This window comes from Somniosus microcephalus, unplaced genomic scaffold, assembly GCF_052327205.1.
Source record: "Somniosus microcephalus isolate GS21.2 unplaced genomic scaffold, FLI_Smic_1.0 unresolved_chr9, whole genome shotgun sequence".
Taxonomy (NCBI): Eukaryota; Metazoa; Chordata; class Chondrichthyes; order Squaliformes; family Somniosidae; genus Somniosus; species Somniosus microcephalus.
This window is the reverse complement of record NW_028225187.1, coordinates 40,411,678-40,435,280: the sequence shown is the minus strand read 5'-3', so window position 1 is coordinate 40,435,280 and position 23,603 is coordinate 40,411,678. Positions and strand designations below refer to the sequence as shown.

General features: G+C 40.3%; 1 protein-coding gene across 1 annotated transcript in view; it reads left to right on the top strand.

Annotated features, from left to right (window-relative positions):
* Positions 1-23,210, top strand: part of LOC147085106 (uncharacterized) — a 167,655-nt gene extending 144,445 nt beyond the window's left edge. The window contains exons 2-4 of the mRNA XM_085979437.1: positions 15,392-15,682; positions 22,576-22,881; positions 23,149-23,210. Of these exons, the coding sequence (XP_085835563.1) occupies positions 15,392-15,682; positions 22,576-22,881; positions 23,149-23,210 (659 nt within the window). The remainder of the gene's footprint in view (positions 1-15,391; positions 15,683-22,575; positions 22,882-23,148) is intronic.
* The last annotated feature ends 393 nt before the right edge of the window (positions 23,211-23,603 follow it).

Below are 23,603 nucleotides of genomic sequence, written 5' to 3'. Positions count from 1 at the left end.
TGTGGGAGAGAGAAAAAAAGAAAGGGGGGGGAAGGGCCAAAACAAAGGTATGGATAAAAATATAAGTAAAAAAGTAATAGGGGCCAAGATTATGATCTGAAATTGTTGAACTCGATATTGAGTCCGGAAGGCTGTAAAGTGCCTAATCGGAAGATGAGGTGCTGATCCTCGAGTTTACGGATAGGGGCTCATGGGGTTGGGGCAATACTGTAGCATAGAGAGAGGATCAGTGTTGGGGCGTGAGCTTTTTACAATCAATAACAATGACCTAGATGGAGGGACCGAGTGTAATGTCTCTGAGTTCCGGATGACACAAAGCTACGTGGGACAGTAAGCTGTGAGGAGACCTCAAAGAGTCTGCCAAGGGATATAGTTCGACTTAGTGAGTGGGCAGTACGGTGGCAGATGGAGTTTAAAAATGTGAAGTTATTCACTTTGGTAGGAAGAATAGAGAAATATAATCTTTTATCAATGGTGGGAAACATTTAAATGTTGGTGTCCAGACAGATTTGGGCATCGTCATGCGAGACACACTGAAAGTAGCATGCAGGTACAGCAAGCAATTAGGAAGCAAATGGCATGTTGGCATTTATTGCAAGGGGGCTGGAGTATATATTTAAGGAAGTCTTGCTACAATTGTGCAGAGCCTTGTATAGAGCACAGCTGGAGAACTGTGCACAGTTTTGGTCTCTTTATCTAAAGAATATATACTTGACTTGGAAGCGTTGCAAAGAAGGTTTACTAGATTGATTCCTGGGATGAGAGGGCTGTGCTCTGATGAGAGGTTGTGTAGAATGGACCTCGACTCTCTTGATTTTAGAAGAATGAGTGGTGACCTCATTGAAACATACAAGATTTTGAAGAGAATTTTTCGGGTAGATGTTGGGATGTTGTTTCCCCTGGCTGGAGTGTCTTCAACAAGGGGGCATGATCTCAGGATAAGGGGTAGGCCATTTAAGACCGAGATGGGAATCCTTTTCTTCATTCAGAGGGTTGCGAATCTTGGAACTTCACTGCCCCAGAGGACTGTGAATGATGAATCTTTGAATATATTCACGGCTGTGATAGATTGATTTTTGGACTCCAGGGCAATCAAGTGATGTGGAGATTGGGCGGGATGGTAGAGTTGAGGTCAATGATCAGCCATGATCTTATTGAAAGTGGGAGCAGTCTCATGGGGCCATATGGCCTACTCCTGCTGCTACTTGTTATGTCCTTGTGTTCTTATTATCTGGAATTAATTGCCTGAAAGGGTAATATAATCAGATTTAATATTTACCTTGAGGCAATTGGATCTATACGTAAAAAGAAAACATTTACAGAGCTATGGGTAAACAACTGGGGAAAGAGAGAAATTGAATAGGTATTCCTTGGAGAGTGCACAGGCGCGATGGGTGAAATGACCACATACTCTACTGTTTCTTTCTAAAATTCTATACATATATGATATACATATTTTAAAAAACATTGTCAAGACCTCAATTTATTTATTTATTTATATGAATTCATTAAATACAACAAATTGCCACCAATCAATAAAAATCTGGCTGCAACATAACTATTTCTAAAATAACATAGGGAATATATAGGACCAGTGAATATCACAGATATCTATCAATGAACCAATGTATTCCATTGGTTATGTCTGTGATCTGTAACCATTCAAATCTTAGAACAGAAATGAAATCTTGAAACATTAGCACACTTGATACATGAGGAGGCCATTCAGCCCCATGAGACAGATTTGATATTCAATGAGATCTTGGATGGTCTGAACCTCAAATCCATTTACCCACCTTTGCTCCATATGTTTGATACATTTAAGAAACAAAATTGAATTTATCAATCTTGTCATCTCTATCTGACTCAAGATCCAAAGCGTTTTGGTGGGATAGTTTGGGCCTTCTAAAACCCTTTGTTTGAAATATATTCTACTTATCTCTTGCTGTTTTTTTCTGCCAGTTGTCTTCAATCTGTATTCTTTGGTTACCCGCCCTCCTAGCAGTGAAAACACTTCCTCCTTGCTTACTCTATCAAAACAACATAATTTGCAACAGCTCTAGCAAATCTCCCCTTAACCTTCTCTGCTCTAAGGAGAACCCCAGCTTCTCCAGTCTCTCCACATCACTGAAGTCCCTCATCCCTGGTACCATTCTGGTCAATCTCCCCTTAACCTTCTCTGCTCTCAGGAGAACGTTGGCATAGTGGTTGGCACTGTTGCCTCACAGCGCCAGGGACCCGGGTTCGAATCTGGCCTCGGGCGACTGTCTGTATGGAGTTTACATATTCTCCCCGTGTTTGCGTGGGTTTCCTCCGGGTGCTCTGGTTTCCTCCCACAGTCCAAAAATGTGTGGGTATGTTGATTGGCTATGATAAATTGAACCTTAGTGTTAGGGGGATTAAATACGGGGGGTTACGGGGATAGGGTGGGATGTGTAGGGGTTATGGGGATCGGGTGGGATATGTGTTGGTGCAGGCTCGATGGGCCGAAATGGCCTCTATCTGCACTGTGGGGTTTCTGTGATTTCTCCAGTCTCTCCACATCACTGAAGTCCCTCATCCCTGGTACCATTCTGGTCAATCTCCCCTTAACCTTTTCTGTTCTAAGGAGAACCCTAGCTTCTCCAGTCTCTGCACATAACTGAAGTCCCTCAACCCAGGTACCATTCTATTAAATCACTTTTTGTACCTCTTCATGGCCTTGACACACTTACTCAAGTGTAGTGCCACAAGTTGCACACAATACTGCACCTAAGGCCAAACACGTTGTTTATAATTTTTGCCATCACTATAACTTCACTGTATTTGTTCTAAAGTTTTAACATAATTGATTTTCTCTATTAATTGGAAAAAACGTTTGCATCACGTTCTTTACATATACTGGAATGTATCTCTTGATTCTCCCAATTATTGCCAATTGATACATTCCCATTTTGTGTGTTCGCCATCTTATCTGCCAAACTCTCTTCCCAATTTTATCCAGCGGTCACCTTTTATCTCATCCAAGTTGACTTTTTTATTTCCAGTACAGTGACATTGTTGTTGACTATCTGCTTTCAGATTCATTTAACGTCCTGCCTAATAATGACATATTAGCTCTTTTATAATTCCATATTCCTTATTCATTTAGTAGAGTTGTGCCCAGGGATGCCACCTTTCCTTTGCTTTTAGTAATATTGTAAACTAGTAATAGTTGCAGGCAGTGGAATATCTCATCCAGCTCGCCCATGTGTCAGCCTTGTCTAAGTGGTAACACTGTTGCTTCTTCATCAGAAGTGCATGGGTTAAATTCTAACGTGAGAAATTTGATCACGTAATTTAGACTCACACATCAGTGCAGTCCTAAGGGAGCGCAGCAGTGTTGGAGTTACCGCCTTTCGCATGAGACGTTAAACCGAAGCACCATCTGTTCTCTCAGCTTGAACAGCATTATTCAATTAAGAGCAGGGGAGTTTCACTGGTGTCCTAGTGACTACCTAGTGACTACTGAGCCCTAAACAAACCCAGGAACTTGCCGACACTGGCCGTCTGGTCTCACACGTTGGCAAAGCTTCCAACATCAGTGGAAACATAACATCTCGACGTTAATCAATGTCCTGCCTTGGAAAATGAAGAGGAACTTCAGGCGTGAAGCAATATAAAAAAAAGCAAGTGTCAAAATATCCGTTGGTAAGCAATTGAATGTTTGAAGACAAATGATTATGAGATAAAACACAATGGAGAATAACTGATCAACATGCCTATCTTGGGTAAGGGCCATAGATTAAAGCATGGAGTGAGATAATTAACTGAGGTTTCCCGGCCCATGCACTATTAGATGCAGAATAATTTGTCAAAAACTTCACTAGGCTGATACGCCAGATGCCGGCAGTTAGAGCAAGTTTCGTTCAATCATTGCTCAATTTAACCTTTTTCCTGTGAAACTGACACCTCTGCTGAAAGCTGCTGCTTGCAATTTCATAGCAACACCATCAGTTGAGGAATATGCCTTGAATACAACTGCATTGTGCAGAGCAGTGTATCTAGGGAAGTATAACTTCTGTATTCACATTTCTGTCAGCTGTGCTTCAGCTGCTAGCACACTCGCCTCTGAGGCAGAAGGTTGTGAGTTCAGAGTCTCACTCTAGGGTCTTGAGCACGTAAAGCCTTGCTTAACGCTAAAAAGCAAAGCTGAGGGAGAGCTGCACTGTTGGAGGTGCCGTCTTTCGGATGAGATATTAAACCGAGGCCCTGTCTTCTCTCTCAGGTGAATGTTAAAAAGATCCCATGGCCACTATTTCAAAGAAGTGCAGGGGAGTTATCCGCGGTGTCCTGGCCAATATTTATCCCTCAACCAACCTAACAAAAACAGGTTATCTGGTCATTATCACAGTGCTGCTTGTGGGACCTTGCTTTGAGCAAAATGGATGCCGCGTTTCCCAAAATACAACAGTGATTTCCCTTCAAACGTACTTCATTGGCTGTAAAGCGCTTTGAGATGTGCGATGGTCGTGAAAGGCGCTATATACATGCAATTCTTTTTTTTTAGAAACTTTTCCCGCTGTCTTCTTTGCAGATAGACCAGTGCCACAGAAGCGATACATTAATAATACAGCTCCCTTCTAATCAATCAGCAAAGGAAAACTGTGACTCAGACAAGGTGCGTTTATATGTTTTCAGGATATCAATCATTACATTTTCAGCAATGTATTCATTTTCGGTTTAATTTTATGTTTGTCCTGTAGATATGTAAGCTTGTATAAATGCGTCTCTCTCTCTCTCTCTCTCCGGAGCGGGAGGTGAGTTGGGGTCACTCAGGCCGGGCCTCACAACTGCTCGGCCCGAGACACAGAGCGGGGGAGCGGCAGCGGCCGGCCGTAAACTGCATGGCCCTGTAAACTGCCGTTTTACAAAAAAGCCTTGGCAACGCCGGGCCCCCCCAGCTAGTATATATATATAGTGGGGAAATAAAATTATTTAAATCCGCACACTAGTCTGTAAATAGTAAAATAGCCAAGCAATTTATTTAAAACACAAAATTATTTAACAGTACAATATGGACAGTCCGCGGAGGTACCTAAGGGCTGATCAGGGAGTACAGCTTAGAGTTCCTGCAAATCATTCCAGGCTGACTCCCCGATTGTCTTTGGTCTCCGGTATTTAAGCGTACAATAACCGTGGCAGGTTCGTGCATAATCCATTAATTGGCTTAAAGCCCGCATGCACATTTGCTAATTGGCTGATTCCCTATCTCGCATCACATAATCTTTTGCCTATATTTATTGTCACATGATCTTTATGACCTCACCTATTATTGTATCTTTGTGACCTCTAGTAAAATTGCATGTCTACATTTCTATGTCACTGTGCCCCGTGTGATTTTACTTTACTCTAGGTTCCATTATTTGTGGTTGGTGCTTCTGTACCTGTTTTATCTAATCCTGCAAAAGCATCAAGACCTTGCGGTTAACATGTCTGAACTGTCTCCGCTGTTGTCTCGTGTGCAAGCTGCATTTTTAACCCCTTAATTCCTGAAGGATGCCAATGCTTCACTTCTGAGCCATATGCAAAGCCTCTTTTTTTCTGGCTGTTGTTGCCAGGCAGAAATGCCTTGACTACTTATTCTTACCCATGAAGCTATGCTTCTACTAATTGTGATTTCAAAAAATCCACTTCAATATATATATAGTGAGAGAGAGTGATAGAGAGAGAGATACCACAATCTGCATCATGTATCTGAGAAGAACCTAAAGTGATCATAATTATAAAGGGTTTTGATAGGTTGAATCAGGACAAACGGTTCTCACTGGCTAGAGATCAGTGACCAGAGGATGCACATTTATGATAATTGGCAAAGAAAGAGGGGAGTTGCGGATATTTTTTTAGTACCCTATTAATTATTACATGGAATTCATGGCTTGAAAGGAAATAGAAACAGATTTCACAGTTAATTTAAGGTAAGTGATTTTATAGTTGAAAGGAAACATTGACAGGGCTTTGGTGAAAGAACAGGGGAGTGGGTCAACTGAATAGTTCTTTCAAAGAGACTGCACAGGCGCGATGGCCACATTGTGTGCCATTTTATTATATACTAGCTGGGGAGCCCGGCTTTGCCAGGGCTGTTTTGGGCCGGGCGGTTTAAATCGAGTCCCAGGCTTTGGGGCCTGTCTGTCTGTCCCTGTATGAATCTGCTGCCGGGCAACATTTTAAATCGAGTCCCAGGCTTTCGGGCCTGTCTCTGTGTCCCTCTGTGAATCTGCTGCCGGGCAACATTTCTACCTTTTAATAGCTTCAAAGATGAAAGTGAAAGTACTTATAAAACGTTTTTGGTAAATGTTATGTAATTTTTAAAAGAGATACTAACTTTTTCGAAGCTGGATTAGCAGACTTTGAGCTGGAATTAGTGAAGCAATGGCTGCCCGATGCCTGAGTTGAAAAGCATTAATCCCGCCCACAGACGCAGCGATTGGCCAACCATCAGGTGACTGAACTGTAGGATTGGTCAACCGTGCCGGCACAGGATTGGTCGACCTTGACATCAGTCAATCAAAGCTATTAGCAGATAATGAGTTTAATTTTGAAGGTTTTTTGCATAACGCGCGAACAATTTTTTTGCGACCGAAAAGTAAATACACTTATGACGGTTCTGGAATCGTAAGCTTTCTTTCGATGTAACACACGTGTAGGTACGCTCTATAACTTTCGAGTTTATTGAAGACAGACAGACAGACGGAATGACAGACAGAAGTATCCTTTTATTTGTATAGATACACAATAATTTGTAATATGTCTCTGAATAGTACACAGAACACTTCTGATTAAACAAATTGTTTGCTGCATGTCTTTGGAATAATACAGGGTAATTTATCAGAGATGAAATACGTGTGAAGTGATTTGTTCACTATCCATGTGTATTAAACATTTCTTCCTCCTAAATATTGAAATGGCTGCAGATAGGCTACAGTAGGTGAAGCTAATATTTAAACAAATCTGCACTTTGAATAATGTAGTGAGTAATCTTATTGTTGTACTGAAAATTAAGCAGGATTGTTGTGTGTTTAGCAATTAAATGTAATAATATGTACATATATATGCAAGTATATTAAGATAACGTCAACATACAATTAACATAATCTGGATTAGAAATTAATCCTTCTGAGCTTCTCTCTGCGATCCAAAAACAGTCACTATTTTTTTAAATTAGGGTTTTCAGTCCTTTATCATTGAAACAAGATGTTTAATATTGAAAGATCTTCAGAGAGGCGCCGGTAAGTTACTTGTGATTGCCTAAAACGCACTGTCATTGTAGGTGATTGTTTCATTACATTGTTTAATATGTGCTACAGGCTTATATAGGAAAAGGAGGAGGCCATTCCGGCCCTCGAGCCTGTTCTGCCATTCATTGAGATCATGGTTTATCTGTGATTTATTTCCACAAACCCGCCTTTGGCACATATCCCTTAATTCCTTTGGTTAACGGAAAGCTATCAATCTCCGATTTAAAATTAACAATTGATCTAGCAACAATTGCTGTTTGCGAGAGAGAGTTTCAATCTTCGACCAGCATTTGTGTGTAAAATTTTGGAATTTCATATTTTCACTACTGATAGGTCTGGCTCTAATTTTAAGACTATGCCACCTAGTCCAAGAATCCCTAAACAGCAGCAATCGTTTATCTCTATCTATCCTATCTGTTCCCCTTGCTATCTTGAAAACATTGAACAGATCACCCCATCACCTTCTAAATTTTAGGACATACAAGCCTAATTTGTGTAATCTCTCCTGATAACTCAATATATTATACACACACACACACACACACACACACACACACACACACACACACACTGGTGTAACATGGCAAATTCATGTTCAGAATGAGTGTGTAGTAATTGTATGTGCTGAAGGTCAGGAAGAGAGTGTTTGAAGACCAGGACCTCAAACCGGACACTAAGCTCATGGTCTACAGAGCAGCATTGATACCCGTCCTGCTGCACGCCTCAGATACATGGACCATGTACATCAGGCACCTCAATGCACTGGAGAGGTACCATCAACTGTGCCTCCGCAAGATCCGGCAAATCTTTTGGCAGGATAGGCGCACCAACATCAGTATTTTCGCTCAGGCCAACATCCCCAGCATCAAAGCTTTGACCACGCTCGATCAGCTCCGATGGATGGGTCAAATTGTCCGCATGCCCGATAGGAGACTTTCAAAACATGCACTCTACTCGGAGCTCCGGCACGGCAATAGAGCCCCAGGTGGGCAGAGGAAACGCTTCAAGGACACCTTCAAAGCCTACTTGAAACAGAGCAACATCCCTACTGACACCTGGGAATCCCTGGCCCAAGACCGCACAAAGTGGAGGAGAAGCATCCGGCACGGCGCCGAACACCCTGAGTCCCTTCGGCGGGAGCAAGTGCAAGGAGCGCACGTCAACCCAAGTACCCTACCCACCCGCCCCTTCAACCACTGTCTGCCCCACCTGTGACAGAGACTGTAGGTCCTGCATTGGACTCATCAGTCACCTGCGAACTCAGTTTTAATGTGGAAGAAAGTCATCCTCGGTTCCGAGGGACTGCCTATGAAGAAGAAGAAGATTATTCGTTCCTTTAGTACCAACTTGATTAACGTGATATCTGTGTTGCAATCTCGGTTACTACAGAAACAACCACATCATATCCGTTATGTCCAAACCAATGACTAAGGAAATGAAGAAAGAAAACTATCTCGATACTTTGGAGGATCCGAAAATTGTGCACGAATCTAATTAGAAGATGTATACTCCCTCAGTTCTTCTTGGGATCGGTGAGTATGATTCTAGTGTCTGGTAATTTTAACTCCTCGAAGATTTTTATTTCAATGAAAAGTTGAAAAAAGAGTTACGCAAACTGTTTGAATTGAGGAACAGTCTACACAGGGCATTGCTCGCTGCTGTTTTTTCTAATGAGCATAGTCGGTCAAACTCGACCTGTATTTGTCATTGTTAAAAGGTGGGTGAGCAATTCACAGGTTACAAACTGGATGATGTGCTCTGGTAGCTTAAACAATGAATCACACAGATGTTTCTCAAGATCTGGACACTCTTCTCGGACAGTTTTGAAATCGGATTAAAGCAGGGTATGTGTGGCTTCTATATAACTATTTCAAAGTCACATTGTCTATCTAACTTACTTCAAACGGTAAGTACTGGACACATTCAAAAGGTCAGGAATCAACTGTGGAGAGAGAATAGAGTTATTGTTTCAGTTCAAAGAACTTTCATCAGAACTGGAAGTTGTTAGAGATGAGCAGCTTTTAAGAATGTAAAGTGCCAGGATAAATTCGATGGGAAATTAATAAAAGGAGGCAGTCTGTGATAGGTTGGAGGACGTGAGTGATTCAGTGACATAATGGATGATGGTGTAAGGCAAATGGGAGTGCTAATGTTGCAAGTCTAGAAACACATATTGGGTGCGAAGGATTTTTAAATGTTACAGTAGAACAGCAGCAGGTAAGGGAATCGTGGAAATTCTAACAAAGTGGAGAAGCTTTACCTGGTTCGGTAATGAGGTGGAAGACAATAGGTAGACTCCCAGGGGTGCGGTTGGTGGTCGGAAATTGTTTCTAGGAGGGAAGGGGCGATGGTGGAAGTGTGGGAAAGAGGTTTCTGGGAGCGGTTCCCAGTCCCTGCACTTATTTTAAAAGCACCTCATCTCTAATATCTTCTAATTCTCATTACATTTTTCGACCTGAATCGTTAACACTGTTTCACTCTCCACAGATACTGCCTGACCTGCTGAGTGTTTCCTGAATTTCCTGTATGTATTTCAGGATTCCAGGATTCACTGTGATTTGTTTTATCTATCTGCCTCACTATCTCGTTGTTTTTTCTTTCTTACACTCTCTTTTTTCTTTCTTTCCTTCTTTCTTTATTTATTTCACTCTCTCTTTCCTTCTTTAGCTCTTTCTTTCCTTCTCTCTTTCATTTTTTCTCTCTCTTTCTTTCTTATTTACTTTCTTTCTACCATTCCTTTTTTCTATCTCTCCGATCATTCTTTCTTACTTTCTTTCAATCTTTCCATCTTTCTTTCGTTCATTCTCACTCTTTTTTTCTTGCTTCATTTCTTTCTACCATTCCTTCTTTCTCATTCAATCTTTCTTTCTTCCTTTCAATCTTTCTTTCAATCTTTCTTTCAATCTTTCTTTCTTTCAATCTTTCTTTCAATCATTCTTTCAATCTTTCTTTCTTTCAATCTTTCTTTCAAACTTTCTTTCAATCTTTCTTTCAATCTTTCTTTCAAACATTCTTTCAATCTTTCTTTCTTTCAATCTTTCTTTCAAACTTTCTTTCAATCTTTCTTTCTTTCAATCTTTCTTTCAAACTTTCTTTCAATCAATCTTTCAATCTTTCTTTCTTTCAATCTTTCTTTCAAACTTTCTTTCAATCTTTCTATCTTTTAATCTTTCTTTCTTTCAACCAATCTTTCTTTCTTTCAATCTTTCTTTCAATCTTACTTTCTTTCAATCTTTCTTTCTGTCAATCTTTCTTTCTGTCAATCTTTCTTTCTTTCAATCTTTCTTTCAATCTTTCTTTCAATCTTTCTTTCAATCTTACCTTCAATCTTACTTTCTTTCAATATTTATTTCTTTCAATCTTTCTTTCAATCTTTCTTTCTTTCAATCTTTCTTTCAATCTTTCTATCTTTCAGTCTTTCTTTCTTTCAATCTTTCTTTCAATCTTTCTTTCTTTCAATCTTTCTTTCAATCTTTCATTCAATCTTTCTTTCAATCTTTATTTCTATCTTTCAATCTTTCTTTCAATCTTTCTTTCTATCTTTCTTTCTATCTTTCTTTCTATCTTTCAACCTTTCTTTCAATCTTTCTTTCAATCTTTCAATCTTTCTTTCAATTTTTCAATCTTTCTTTCAAACTTTCATTCAATCTTTCTTTCAATCTTTCTTTCTTTTTTTCTTTCAATCTTTCTTTCAATCTTTCTTTCAGTCTTTCTTTCAATTTTTCTTTCAATCTTTCTTTCTTTCAATCTTTCTTTCTTTCAATCTTTCAATCTTTCAATCTTTCTTTCAATCTTTCTTTCTTTCAATCTTTCTTTCAATCTTTCTTTCAATCTTTCTTTCAATCTTTCTTTTTTTCAATCTTGCAATCTTTCATTCAATCGTTCAATGTTTCAATCTTTCGTTCAGTCTTTCTTTCAATCTTTCTTTCTTTCAGTCGTTCTTTCAATCTTTCTTTCAATCTTTCTTTCAATCTTTCTTTCTTTCTTTCAATCTTTCTTTCAATCTTTCTTTCAATCTTTCGTTCAGTCTTTCTTTCAATCTTTCTTTCTTACAGTCTTTCTTTCAAACTTTCTTTCAAACTTTCTTTCAATCTTTCTTTCTTTCTTTCAATCTTTCTTTCAATCTTTCTTTCAATCTTTCGTTCAGTCTTTCTTTCAATCTTTCTTTCTTACAGTCTTTCTTTCAAACTTTCTTTCAAACTTTCTTTCAATCTTTCTTTCTTTCTTTCAATCTTTCTTTCAATCTTTCTTTCAATCTTTCTTTCAATCTTTCTTTCTTTCTTTCTTTCAATCTTTCTTTCAATCTATCTTTCAATCTTTCTCTCAATCTTTCTTTCAATCTTTCTTTCTTTCAGTCTTTCAATCTATCTTTCTCTTTCTTTCTCTGTTTATCTCTCTTTCTCTCTGTTTATTTATTGCTCTGTATCTATATCGATGTGTGCATCTATCACCTTTTGCACTATTCCACAGGTTGTTCCCCTGTGTCTATTCCCGTGAGCTCTTTGACTGGCAGCCTGGACCCGAGCCTTTCATTTCTTTTCCCACTATCTCTCCCCTTTAACTTTTCTCGCTATCCCTCCATGACCGTGCCCTCCTGTTGTTCTGCCTCCTTCGCTCTCTCCACTTTCGGATAGTCTACCCTCCCATATCCCTACTACAATCCAACATAAAGAATAAGGGAAGTTATCCATTCCTTTTTGTGACAACTTGACTAATGTTATCCCAGTGCCCTAATAAGAGACTTCAGTCTGTGTTACAATCTCGGTTACTACAGCAGCGTTCCTGTCATATCCATAATCTCCAAATCAATAACAAAGGCAATTAACAAAACAAAATATCTCGGTATTTTGGAGGATCCGAACAGCGTGCACGAATCTTATTAGAACATGCTTACTCTCCCAGTTGCTCTTGGGATCAGTGGCCATGGGTGTACTGTCTGGTAACATTAACTACTCGATGATCTTTATTGCTTGAATTGAGGAACTGCCGACACAGGGGTCAGCACACAGCTGTTTTTTCTCCAATGTGCATATTTAATCATATTCGACATTTCTTTGACATTTTAAATACATGAAGTAGCAATTCACAGGATACAAACTGGATGATGTGCTCTAATAGCTTAAAATATAAATCACACAGATGTTTCTCATGATCTGGACAATCTTCTCGTACAATCTAAAAGCATATTAAAGGAAGAAAGGACAAGGTATGTGAGGCTGCTATAGACATACGTCAAAGACAAATTGGCCCTGTATTTCCGATCGGTGGCTTTGTGCGTGCGGATGTCTCCGATCAGGAAAAATCTACGCATTAACCTGTTGGCTCTGTAGGTGCCGAGGATTGCGATCCTGGGTCTCTCCAATATGAAATGCAAGGAGGACCATGTATCCCAGGGACTCATGTGGTTCGGAGACTTGCCCTGTTCAAAGTGCAGAGGCTTGTCCTTCATCGGCAATGTGGCAGACGGAAAGTACTTAGACTCCCAAGGGGGGCGGATATTTATTATAAATGCTCTTTATCTCTAATATCTGCTACTTCTCATTACATTTATACACCTAAAACTTTAACTCTCTCTCTCTTTCTTTCTTTCTTTCATTCTCTCTTGACAAGTGTTTGAGCAGGTTGGGCCTATACCCATTGGAGTTTAGAAGAATGAGAGGTGATCTTATTGAAACATATAAGATTCTGAGTGGGATTGCCAGGTTGGATGCTGAGAGGATGTTTCCCCTAATGGGGGTATCTAGAACTAGGGGGCATAGTTTCAGAATAAGGGGTCGCCCATTTTAGACGGAAATGAGGAGGAATTTCTTCTCTCAGAGGGTCGTGAATCTTTGGAATTCTCTACCCCAGAGACCTGTGGAGGCGGAGTCATTGAATATATTCAAGGCGGAGATTGACAGACATTTGAACTGCAGGGGAGCCAAGGGGTATGGGGAGAGAGCGGGAAAGTGGAGTTGAGGGCAAGATTGGATCAGCCATGATCTTATTGAATGGCGGAGCCAGCTCGAGGGGCCGATTGGCCGACTCCTGCTCCTGGTTCTTATGTTCTTATGTTTCTTATGATCTTTAACTCCCTCCTTCTTTCCTTCCTTCTGATTCTTTCTTTTTCTTTCTTTCCTTCTTTCCGTCTTTCTTTCTGTCGTTCTTTCACTCTTTCTCTGTTTCTTTCTTTCTATCTTTTTCCTTTGCTCATTCTCTATTTCATTCTTTCTGTTTACGTGATTATCTCGATGTATCCGTCAATCTCTTTATCCCCTGACTATCTTTCTTTCTTTCTGTTTACTTGATTACCTCGATGTATCCATCAATCTCTTTATCTACCTGACAATGTTTTTCTTTCTTTCTTTCTTTCTTTCTTCTTCTTAGTTTTTCTTTCCTTCTTTCCCTCTTTTTTTCTGTCGATCATTCCCTCTTTCCTTGTTTCTTTCTTTCTTTTTTCTTTCTGTCTCTTTTCATTCTTTCCTTCTTCTTTCTTTTTTCTTTTTTCTTTCTTTCCTTCTTTCTTACCATCTCCTTCTTTCTTTCTTTTTTCTCCTTTATTTCCTTCTTTCTTTCTTATTTGCTCTTTCTTTCTTTGGTTCTTTCTTTCTGTCTGTATGACTATCTCGATTTATGCATCAACCTCTTTATCTACCTGACTTTCATTCTTTCTTTCATTCTTTCATTCATTCTTTCTTTGTTTCTATCTCTTTCGTTAGTTATTTCTTTTTAATTTATTTTTCTCTCTTCCTTTGTTTGTTTCTTTCTTGTGCTCATTCTCTATTTCTTACTTTCTCTTTCTTTCTTGGCAACTATCTCTTTTTGCAGCAGTCTAGAACAAAATGTATTAACATTTATACCCACTACGAAACACAAAGTGGCATTTCAAAATGTTTTTCTCGGTGTATACGATCTGTTTAATTATGTAGTAATATAATTATGCTTGTTATTGTTTGATAATTTTGATTCAATTTGAATTTTGTACCTTACCTGTACTGAATTACAAAGGTACACCTAATTCTGGGAAAGAAAATCTGATGGCAATTTCGGAAGTGATAACATGCGAGCTCTGGGAGCAGTTGGTTAATGCGATAGGTCAACCGGTTATTGATAGGCAAAAACTTTTCATTGATTCATTTTTTTCTCTTTCAGTTCATTTCCAGGTGTTGTTCGGACAGAAAATAATATGTAAGTATGCAACATGATAATGAATAGTCAATTCATTCATATAGCCAACAGTTAGCCGAAATTAACATTTCATAGTTGGGATTTCATTTAACTCCAGGGCGCACTGATCTAATGCAGGAATTGTTTTGCAACATCCCGCAATTATTTCTTAAATTCTGATATTCCCCCCCAAAAAATTGCACTTATTTGAAAGGCGATCACAGCTTGTACGCGTTTTGTAAAATTGTATTTATTAACACTGTCCATCACTATTATTATATAGGGCTTGACATTCATCTCGGGCGGGGCGCAAAACGGGCAGCATCGGATCAGCTGCCCGTTATACGCAGTGCCTGATATTCAGTATTTGGTGGATCAATTGTTTGGCGACCCTTTCGGGATGCCAATTTCACTGTCGCTAATTTTAGCGCCCCGAAAATGTTAACGCCCCTCTGCTGGAAATTCATTAGTAGCACCCCAAGCAGAATGAGGAGAGCGACTAGAAGTGCCCCACACCCTTCTTGGGCTGCCATAACTGATGATTGGGGGGCTATGTGCAACCGTGCCACGCACGTTGGAGCATACCGATGCCTCATTGCAAAACTCCTCCCCTGATTAATAGGGAGGGAACTAGCGCCGCACGTATCGGGGCCCTGCTAGGCCACCGGGGAGCGGGGTGCAGTGAAAACAACCTGGTATGCCCCTGTGGCCGCTAATGGGAGGCGCAACTCCACCTAATTTACCAGTTTCTAGAATGACTGCAGTTGCACTTTCCTGTTATGTTCTTTGTAACATCATGTTACTGTTACAGTAATTAAAAAATTGCATGTTAATTCCAATGATCTAGAAAGCGGAGAGCTCGCTTACCATTTCAGTGCGGGGGCATACATTGGTGAAGGGCAGGTTGAACTTAGGTTACTGCAGTGATATTGATGTTAATTGATTGAAGCTTTTCGATGTTTAAACTCTTTTGACTGTGCTTTCCTCAGATGATTTATCGAAGCCAATCTTCACTGTGAATCCACCATATGAAGTCATTTTAGACGGAGAGATAATAACTATGACTTGTCGCTGTCAGTGTCCCCTCACAATGAACCGTTATTACCGAAGGCAAGGTTTATTCAGAGAACTGAAATCTCCTGAAGGACAATGTTATACCTCTTATGATTTCATCGCAGATCATGGCTATCAAAATAGTTACTCATGTGTATGTCTACACTCGGAGAATGGACAATGGAGATCTTCAAGACTGAGCAACACTAATCAGTTAATTATTCGAGGTATGTTAACAAAACCAATTTTCCCAATGGGATTAGAACAATTTGTGGTTACTCAGCAATTAAACGATCCAGTGGAACAGAGGGTCACTTGGCTGCAGTTACATTGGACCTTGGGTGTACGTTTTCAAACCCAAACTCTTTACATGATGCGAACGGATTTCTTAATGGTTACCGTCACAACAAAGGGTTGTCCGGCGACAATAACTCCACTTATGATTCACACGTGAACTTTTTTCTATTAACAAGTTTATTACATTGATTAATAACAGCACTTTATCTAACTGTTCTACAAGGTTATATTATTTCACAATAGAACCATTGAATGTTTACTGCTCAGGCGGTGGTCATTCGGCCCGTCGAGCCTGTGCCAGCTCTCTGAAAGAGCATTTCATCTATTCCCACTCCCCTGCAATTTCCCCATAGCCATGCAAGCTTTTTGTCCTTCAGGTACTGATCCAATTCCAATTTGAAAGCCACGATTGAGCCTGCCTCCTGCACCCATTCAGTCAGTGCTTTCCAGATCATAATCACTCACTGAGTAAAAACATTTTTCCTCATGTCGCCACTGGTTCTTTTGCCAATCACCTTAAATCTGGTTCTTGAGCATTCCACCAATGGAAAAAGTTTCTCTCTATCTTCTCTGTTTCGTGATTTTGAACACCTCTATCAAATCTCTCAAAGTTCCTGCTCTTAGGAGAACAGCAGTAGCTTCTCCAGTGTATCCACGTAATTGAAATCTCTCATCCCTGGAATCATTCTTGCAACTCTATCCTGCACCCTCTCTGATGCCTTCACATCATTTCTAAAGTGTGGAGCCCAGGTGTGGACACAATACTCGAATTGAGGCCGATCCAGTGTTTTATAATTGTTCATGATAACTTGTTTCCTTTTTTCCACTATGCCTCTATTTAGAAAGCTCAGGATACGTGTGACTTTTTAAACAGTTTCTCAGCCTGACCTGCCATCCTCAACGATGTGTGCACATAGACTCCTAGGTCTCTCTGTTCCTGCACACTCTTTAGAATTGTGCCCTTTTGTTCACACTAGAATGTATCAGTTCGCACTTTGCTGCGTTAAATTTCATCTGCCACATTTCCATCCATTCCAACAGCCTGTCTATGTCCTCTTGAAGTCTATCGGTATCCTCCTCACTGTTCACTATAATTGCACGTTTTGTGTCATCTGCAAATTTGGAAAGGGTGCCCTGTACACAAGTCATTAATATATTTCAAGAGGAGCAGTGCACCTTGCACCATAAAGCTGGGGAACACCACTGTATACCTCCCTCCATTCCGGAGACAACTGTTCACCACTACTCTCTGTTTCCAGGCACTTAACCATTTCGTGTTCATTCTGCCACTGCCCCTTATATTCCATGGGCTTCAACTTGGTTGACAAGCCCATTATGTGGCACTTTAACAAACTCCTTTTGGAAGTCCATGTATACCACATCAACTGCATTACCCTAATCTACCCACACTGGTACCTCATCAAAATCTCAATCAATTTAATTAAGCACGATTTACCTTCAGCAAATCCATGCTGGCTTGCCTTACTTAATCCACACTTGTCCAACTGACTGTTAATTTTGTCCCTGATGATCTAAAAGCTTCCCCACCACCAAGGTTAAATTGACAGGCCTGTAGTTGCTGGTTATTATCATGCACTTAATTATGAATTTTAAATTCTCCAGTCCTCTGCCACCGCCCCCGTAGCTAAGGAGGATTGGAAAATTAAGGCCAATACCTCGGAAATGTCCACCTTTGCTTCCCTCAGCATCGACGGATAGATCCCATTTGGTTCTGGTGAATTATCTACTTTAAGTACATTCTAGTGCCGCCTCCTTATCAATTTTGAGCCCGTCCAGTACTTCAACTACCTCCGCTTTCACTATGACAAGAGGATATGCATGATAATATGCAACTAATAAGACCTGGTTCCTGGGCCCGGAATGGCCCCTTTTGGCTCTCTCAGCTGCTGGCATAGCTGTTGGCTCACGACTTCACATGAGATGCTTATCTAACTATTGATCAAAAATGATCCACAGAAACATAGAAACATAGAAAATAGGAGCAGGAGTAGGCCATTTGGCCCCTCGATCCTGCTCCGCCATTCAAGGAGATCATGGCTGATCATCCAATTTCAGTACCCGGTCCCTGCCTTTTCTCCATATACCTTGATCCCTTTAGCCTTAAGAAATATATCCAACTCCTTCTTGAATATATTTAATGAATTTGCCTCTACTGCCTTCTGTGATAGAGAATTCCACAGGTTCACCACTCTCTGGGTGAAGAAATTCCTCCTCATTTCTGTGCTAAATGGCCTACCCCGTATCCTTAGACTGTGACCACTGGTTCTGGACTCCCCGACCATCGGGAACATCCTTCCTGCATCTAGTCTGTCCAGTCCTGTCAGAATTTTATAAGTTTCAATGAGATCCCCTCTCATTCTTCTAAACTCCAGCGAGTACAAGCCCAATTGACCCCATCTCTCCTGATACGTCATTCCTGCCATCCCAGGTATCAGCCTGGTAAATCTTCCTTATACTATTCGGTTAACTTGAGCTACATCTGCCTCTTATGTTCATTAATAAATATACATTCCTATTATGAACACAGCTAGCTTTTGCTAAACACTTTTATTGAGCACATGTGGACTAGGTACAGTATCTGTAGAGGCATCCATCTTGACTGCTGCCTTGTGGGTAGCCTACTGTCTCATGGGTAATGTAGTCTTAATATACATACAGCTGGGTAGTGTAGTCTTATATATATACAGCTCTACACAGCTCTATGGCTCCACCTAGTGTCCACTATAGAATGACATGTTATTGATCATTACATCCCCCTTTCTTTGATGTTTTACAAAATCAATATCAATCAACTTTCAAGAAAACAACAAAGATAATGTCTAACACTTTTGTTAGTGCTCTATAAACATAAACATTTTCAAAGCTTTACATTGTACTCAAAGATTAAGTCTATCAGTCTTTTTTTACTTCACGTGTGGATCTTCTCAACACGGGTAAGTCTGATGTGTCTTCATGAGATTGTTCTGGTGGTGAATGACAAGATGCAGTTGCGGCATTGTCATCAATCTGGTCTTCAATAGTCTCTTGTATTTTTTAGGAGGGAACAGCGGTTCCTCCTGAGAATCTGTCCTTCCTCAGTTCTAACAGTGTATGACCTTGGTCCTACTTCCTCAAGAAATGTAGCTTTCCTGTTGCATGCATCTGGATCCTCAATCCTGACAACATCATCCCTTGTCAATGGTTTTAGAGTTTTGGATGACTTGTCATAGTATGATTTCTGTTTTAGCTTTACAGTTGAAGTCTCTGCCTCAGTTCCTCACTTTGCTGTTCTTTTCCACAGCAGGGTAGCATGGTGCGCAACTTGCGACCCATTAGTAGTTCAGCAGGTGAAGAACCACAGTCTAAAGGTGAGGCTCGGTAGCTCAGCAGGGCAAGATATGGATCAGACTTGCTTTCTGTCGCTTTCTTCAATAGCAGCTTGAGAACTTGAACACCTTTCTCTGCCTTACCATTTGACTGAGCATACAAAGGACTGGTTGTGATGCGCTGAAAGTCATAATGTGCTGCAAACTGTTGCCACTCCTTACAGTTGAAGCACGGACTATTGTCGCGAACGGCAGTCCTGGGAATTCCATGTCTGGCGAAGATGGATTTCACATGCATTATGACACTGCTTGCTGTGGTGCTTGAGAGCAGCGCCATCTCAGGATAGTTAGAATAGTATTCAATCACTATTAGATAGTCTTTACCATTTAAATGAAAAAGTTCCACACCAACCTTTTGCCATGGTGTTGTTGGTATGTTAGCTACTATCATTAGTTCCTTTGCTTGTTTGTTTTGGTGTTTCTGACATGTCTCACATTTGCCTATCATGTTCTCAATGTCCTTATTTATGTCAGGCCAATAAACAGTGTCTCTTGCCCTCCTTTTGCATTTTTCAATTCCGAGGTGTCCCTCATGAATCCTTTGGAGCATGTCTTGACGTAAAGCCTGTGGAATGACTATTCTGTTCTGTTTTAGTAATAGTCCACTTGCGACACTCAATTCTGACCTTATGTGAAAATATTTTGGACAGGAACCTTTTGGCCAACCATGATGAATGTTCTCTATTACTGTTTGTAATACTGTATCTTTTACTGTTTCTTCTGCTATTTGCTTTGATTTTGTGTCTGACACGGGCAGCGCAGCAGTGACCATACTCACATGAACATCCACGTCTTCCTCAGTAGAGCTCACATGACTCATTGTGGGTGCTTGGGATAGTGCATCTGCTAACACTATGTATTTGCCTGATGTGTAGATCAGTTCAAAGTCATATCTTTGCAGCTTCATCATGAGTTGTTGAATCCTTGGAGACATCTCATTCAGGTTCTTTTTTATGATGGCAACCAATGGGCTGTGGTCTGTCTCAACTGTGAAGGTGGGAAGTCCTGGTAACATCTTATGTTCATTAATAAATATAAATTCTTATTATGAACACAGCTAGCTTTTGCTAGGCACTTTTATTGAGCACATGTGGACTAGGTACAGTATCTGTAGAGGCATCCAACTTGACTGCTGCCTTGTGGGTAGCCTAGTGCCTCATGGGTAATGTAGTCTTAATATACATACAGCTGGGTAGTGTAGTCTTATGTATATACAGCTCTCCACAGCTCTACGGCTCCACCTAGTGTCCACTATAGAATGACATGTTATTGATCATTACACTGCCCCAACATAAATACGCAGATCCCACATTTTTAATTGGTAACCCAGCTTATAATCTGGTAGTCTTTACCGCTGTGCTAGAAGCTTTGCTTGTAGTACAGTAATTGCAATACTTTTTGTACATGACAATGAGTTGTCCCAAGTTGACCACATGTCTGTTTTAAGCTTAATGCTGTTTTTACCTGGGAGGAAATTGGAATCATATTTTGAGAGGCTGCTGTGTAAAGTCATGCGCTCTACTGGATACCGCGAGCACCATTGTGCATGTTGGTCCTTTACAAACTATTAAAATTTAACTATGCTTTCCATAAAACGAATACCAGCACCGAACGCAATTTAATGCTTTTTGTTATTAGGCAGTATCGATTAGGAAAAGGTGGAGACCTATAGGTTATTGGATGGCTAATATCAATGCCCTGATTACAGAGAGTGTTTGCACTGTGAGTACCAGGGAAAATAATAGAGAGCCTGAAATATCAAAAGGTTACAGGAATCTGTTGTTTTTAAACAGTCTTCTGTTGTTTCAGTCGAATAGTAAGTACTTCAGTGTTATGATATTATATCACTTTATTTTTTCTACTTCAACATGAAAAGCAATCTAAGCACGGAGTATACATTCCTCCCAGTACAACACAGGCAGAGTTTTGTTGGCAGTTCCAAGTATAGGCATGCACTCAAATAGGTTTCTCTCATTTTCTCAAAATTTAACACCAATGCTTCCTTTTCTTATGCACTTTTCAATTTTATCAAACTAGAAGTGGCCTGGCCTTATTTGGTAACCTCCGGTCAATGCATTTTCCTTCAGCCGATTCATACCCACACAAGTTGACATTTTGCTTACATCAACGTTCTGTAGTTCCGGTCAATGCACAGTCCTTCACCCAATTCATACCTACACAAATGTGCATTTCTCATTCATCAACATTCAGTGGTTTCTAGACAATGCACTGTCCATCAGATGTTTTTTATGCACACAAGTTTACAATTCTCGTATATCAAAATCTCATTGTGTAGTTTGCAATGATGTATGATGGGATGTTTATATTATGGCAATAATATATTTCAAGACCATACTTCAATCTTGAACACTGGCTGTTGCTAAGTGAAATCTGTCTCTATCTTGCTCTCACTCTCTCTCTCTTGTTCGCCCTCCAATGATACCAACCACATTTCTTTGATTTGTACTGAATGAGCTAAGCATGAAAAACTTTCAGAAGCCGACTTAACCGAATTCCACAAGCCAACAGAATCAGATAAATGAAAGGATCTTCTTGCCATGGAGGGAGTGCAGCGAAGATTCACCAGGCTGATACCTGGGATGGCAGGAATGAAGTACGAGGAGAGATTGTGTCAATTGGGCTTATACTCACTGGAGTTTAGAAGATTGAGAGGGGATCTCATCGAAAGCTATAAAATTCTGTCAGGTCTGGACAGACTAGATGCAGAAAGGATGTTTCTGATGGTCAGGGAGTCCAGAACCAGGGGTCATAGCCTAAGGATAAGGGGTAAGCCATTTAGTCTAAGGATAAGGGGTAAGCCATTTAGGACTGAAATGAGGAGGAATTTCTTCACCCAGAGAGTGGTGAACTTGTGGAATTCTCTGCCACAGAGGGCGGTGGAGGCCAATTCATTAAATGTATTCAAGAAAGAGTTGGATATATTTCTTGGGCCTAAAGGGATCAAGGGTTATGGAGAGAAGGCAGGGACAGGGTACTGAATTTGGATGATCAGCCATGGTCTCATTGAAAGACGGAGCAGGCTCAAAGGGCCGAATGGCCTACTCCTGCTCCTATCTTCTATGTTTCTATGTTTCTATATCGGAATATATGGGAATGGGAGGCCCAATTAAAGACTTGAGCCAAAGGAAGGTCAGGTTGTGCAGATTGAAGGGGGATGTGCAATAAGTGGCTACCCAATTTTCATTATCGCAAGCAACAACAAAAAAAGACTGAACAAAATATGTTGCATAAAATAAATAAGCAGCACATTCTGGTTCATCCTCTTTTCCATCTGTCCTTTACTTGTAATTAATAACAAAAAGCGATGTATGAATTGGAAGCAGGGTGACAGATTTTGTTCCACGTTTACAAAATAGTCCTCATATGTTATTGAGTAGACTTTTGACACACAATTTCATGCGGTATTTTTGATACAGATGAACTCCCCGAGCCGACTTTCTACATGGACCCAGATTCCGGTGCAGTTTCAAACGGGGAAAATCTTGCCATTTCCTGCAAAGGTGACATTCGATCCAGAGGGGGTATGTTTCTCTTGTACAAAGATCAGAAAGGAAATCCTGTACAGGCTCGTACTATGACTGGCAATGAGCTGACTGTGACCTTCCACATAAATACCCAAAGCAAAGGCTCTGTGGGAAATTACAGTTGTCGATATCAAACAGAGGTTGCAGGACGTTCGAGGAATTCGCCTTTCAGTAAAGATGTCCCGATTACGGTGAAAGGTAGGTATCAACACATTTCAAAACAATTGTATCTCAATGTCTGTCTCGTTGGATCATATACAGTTAACATAGGTGACCAAATCCGTTTAAAATCGAACTGAGATGTACTTATTTCCATGCTATATTTAACTAGGGATCTGTTTTTGATATATTATCTTAATCTTAATCTGCTGTATAGCACGCAGAATCTAAACCTGTTATCCTCAAATAATGGTCACGAAATAAACAGTGGATGGGTTAGTTAACTCTCTTTATTTACTTGTGTAGAATTTCCAGGTAACTCCCGAATTCATCTTCAACCCACTTTGCGTTGGTCCATCACTATCTGAAGAGAGCCCACATACCAGGGACTGTCTGGCTGTGTACCTTCAATGCTGCCTAATAGGGTGAACTGAAGATCTTCCATTTGTCTGCAGCAAACGAGCTGTGCCCAAGATCAATAATATGTGCAAAATATAGAGGTATACTTAGGCGCTACTCCATTTACTGCAAGGCCTGATTGACTTCGAATGCTGATCCTAAACTTTAACAGCCAATCAGTGCCCAAGAATATTTTCAAGTGGATTGATCAGAAATTGAAATACATTCATACTTCAGATATCTTGCTGCAGTTGTACAGGGCCTTGGTGAGACCACGTCTTGAGTACTTTGTGCAGTTTTGGTCGCTTTAACTGAGGAAGGATGTTCTTGCCATGGAGGGAGTGCAGCGAAGATTCACCAGG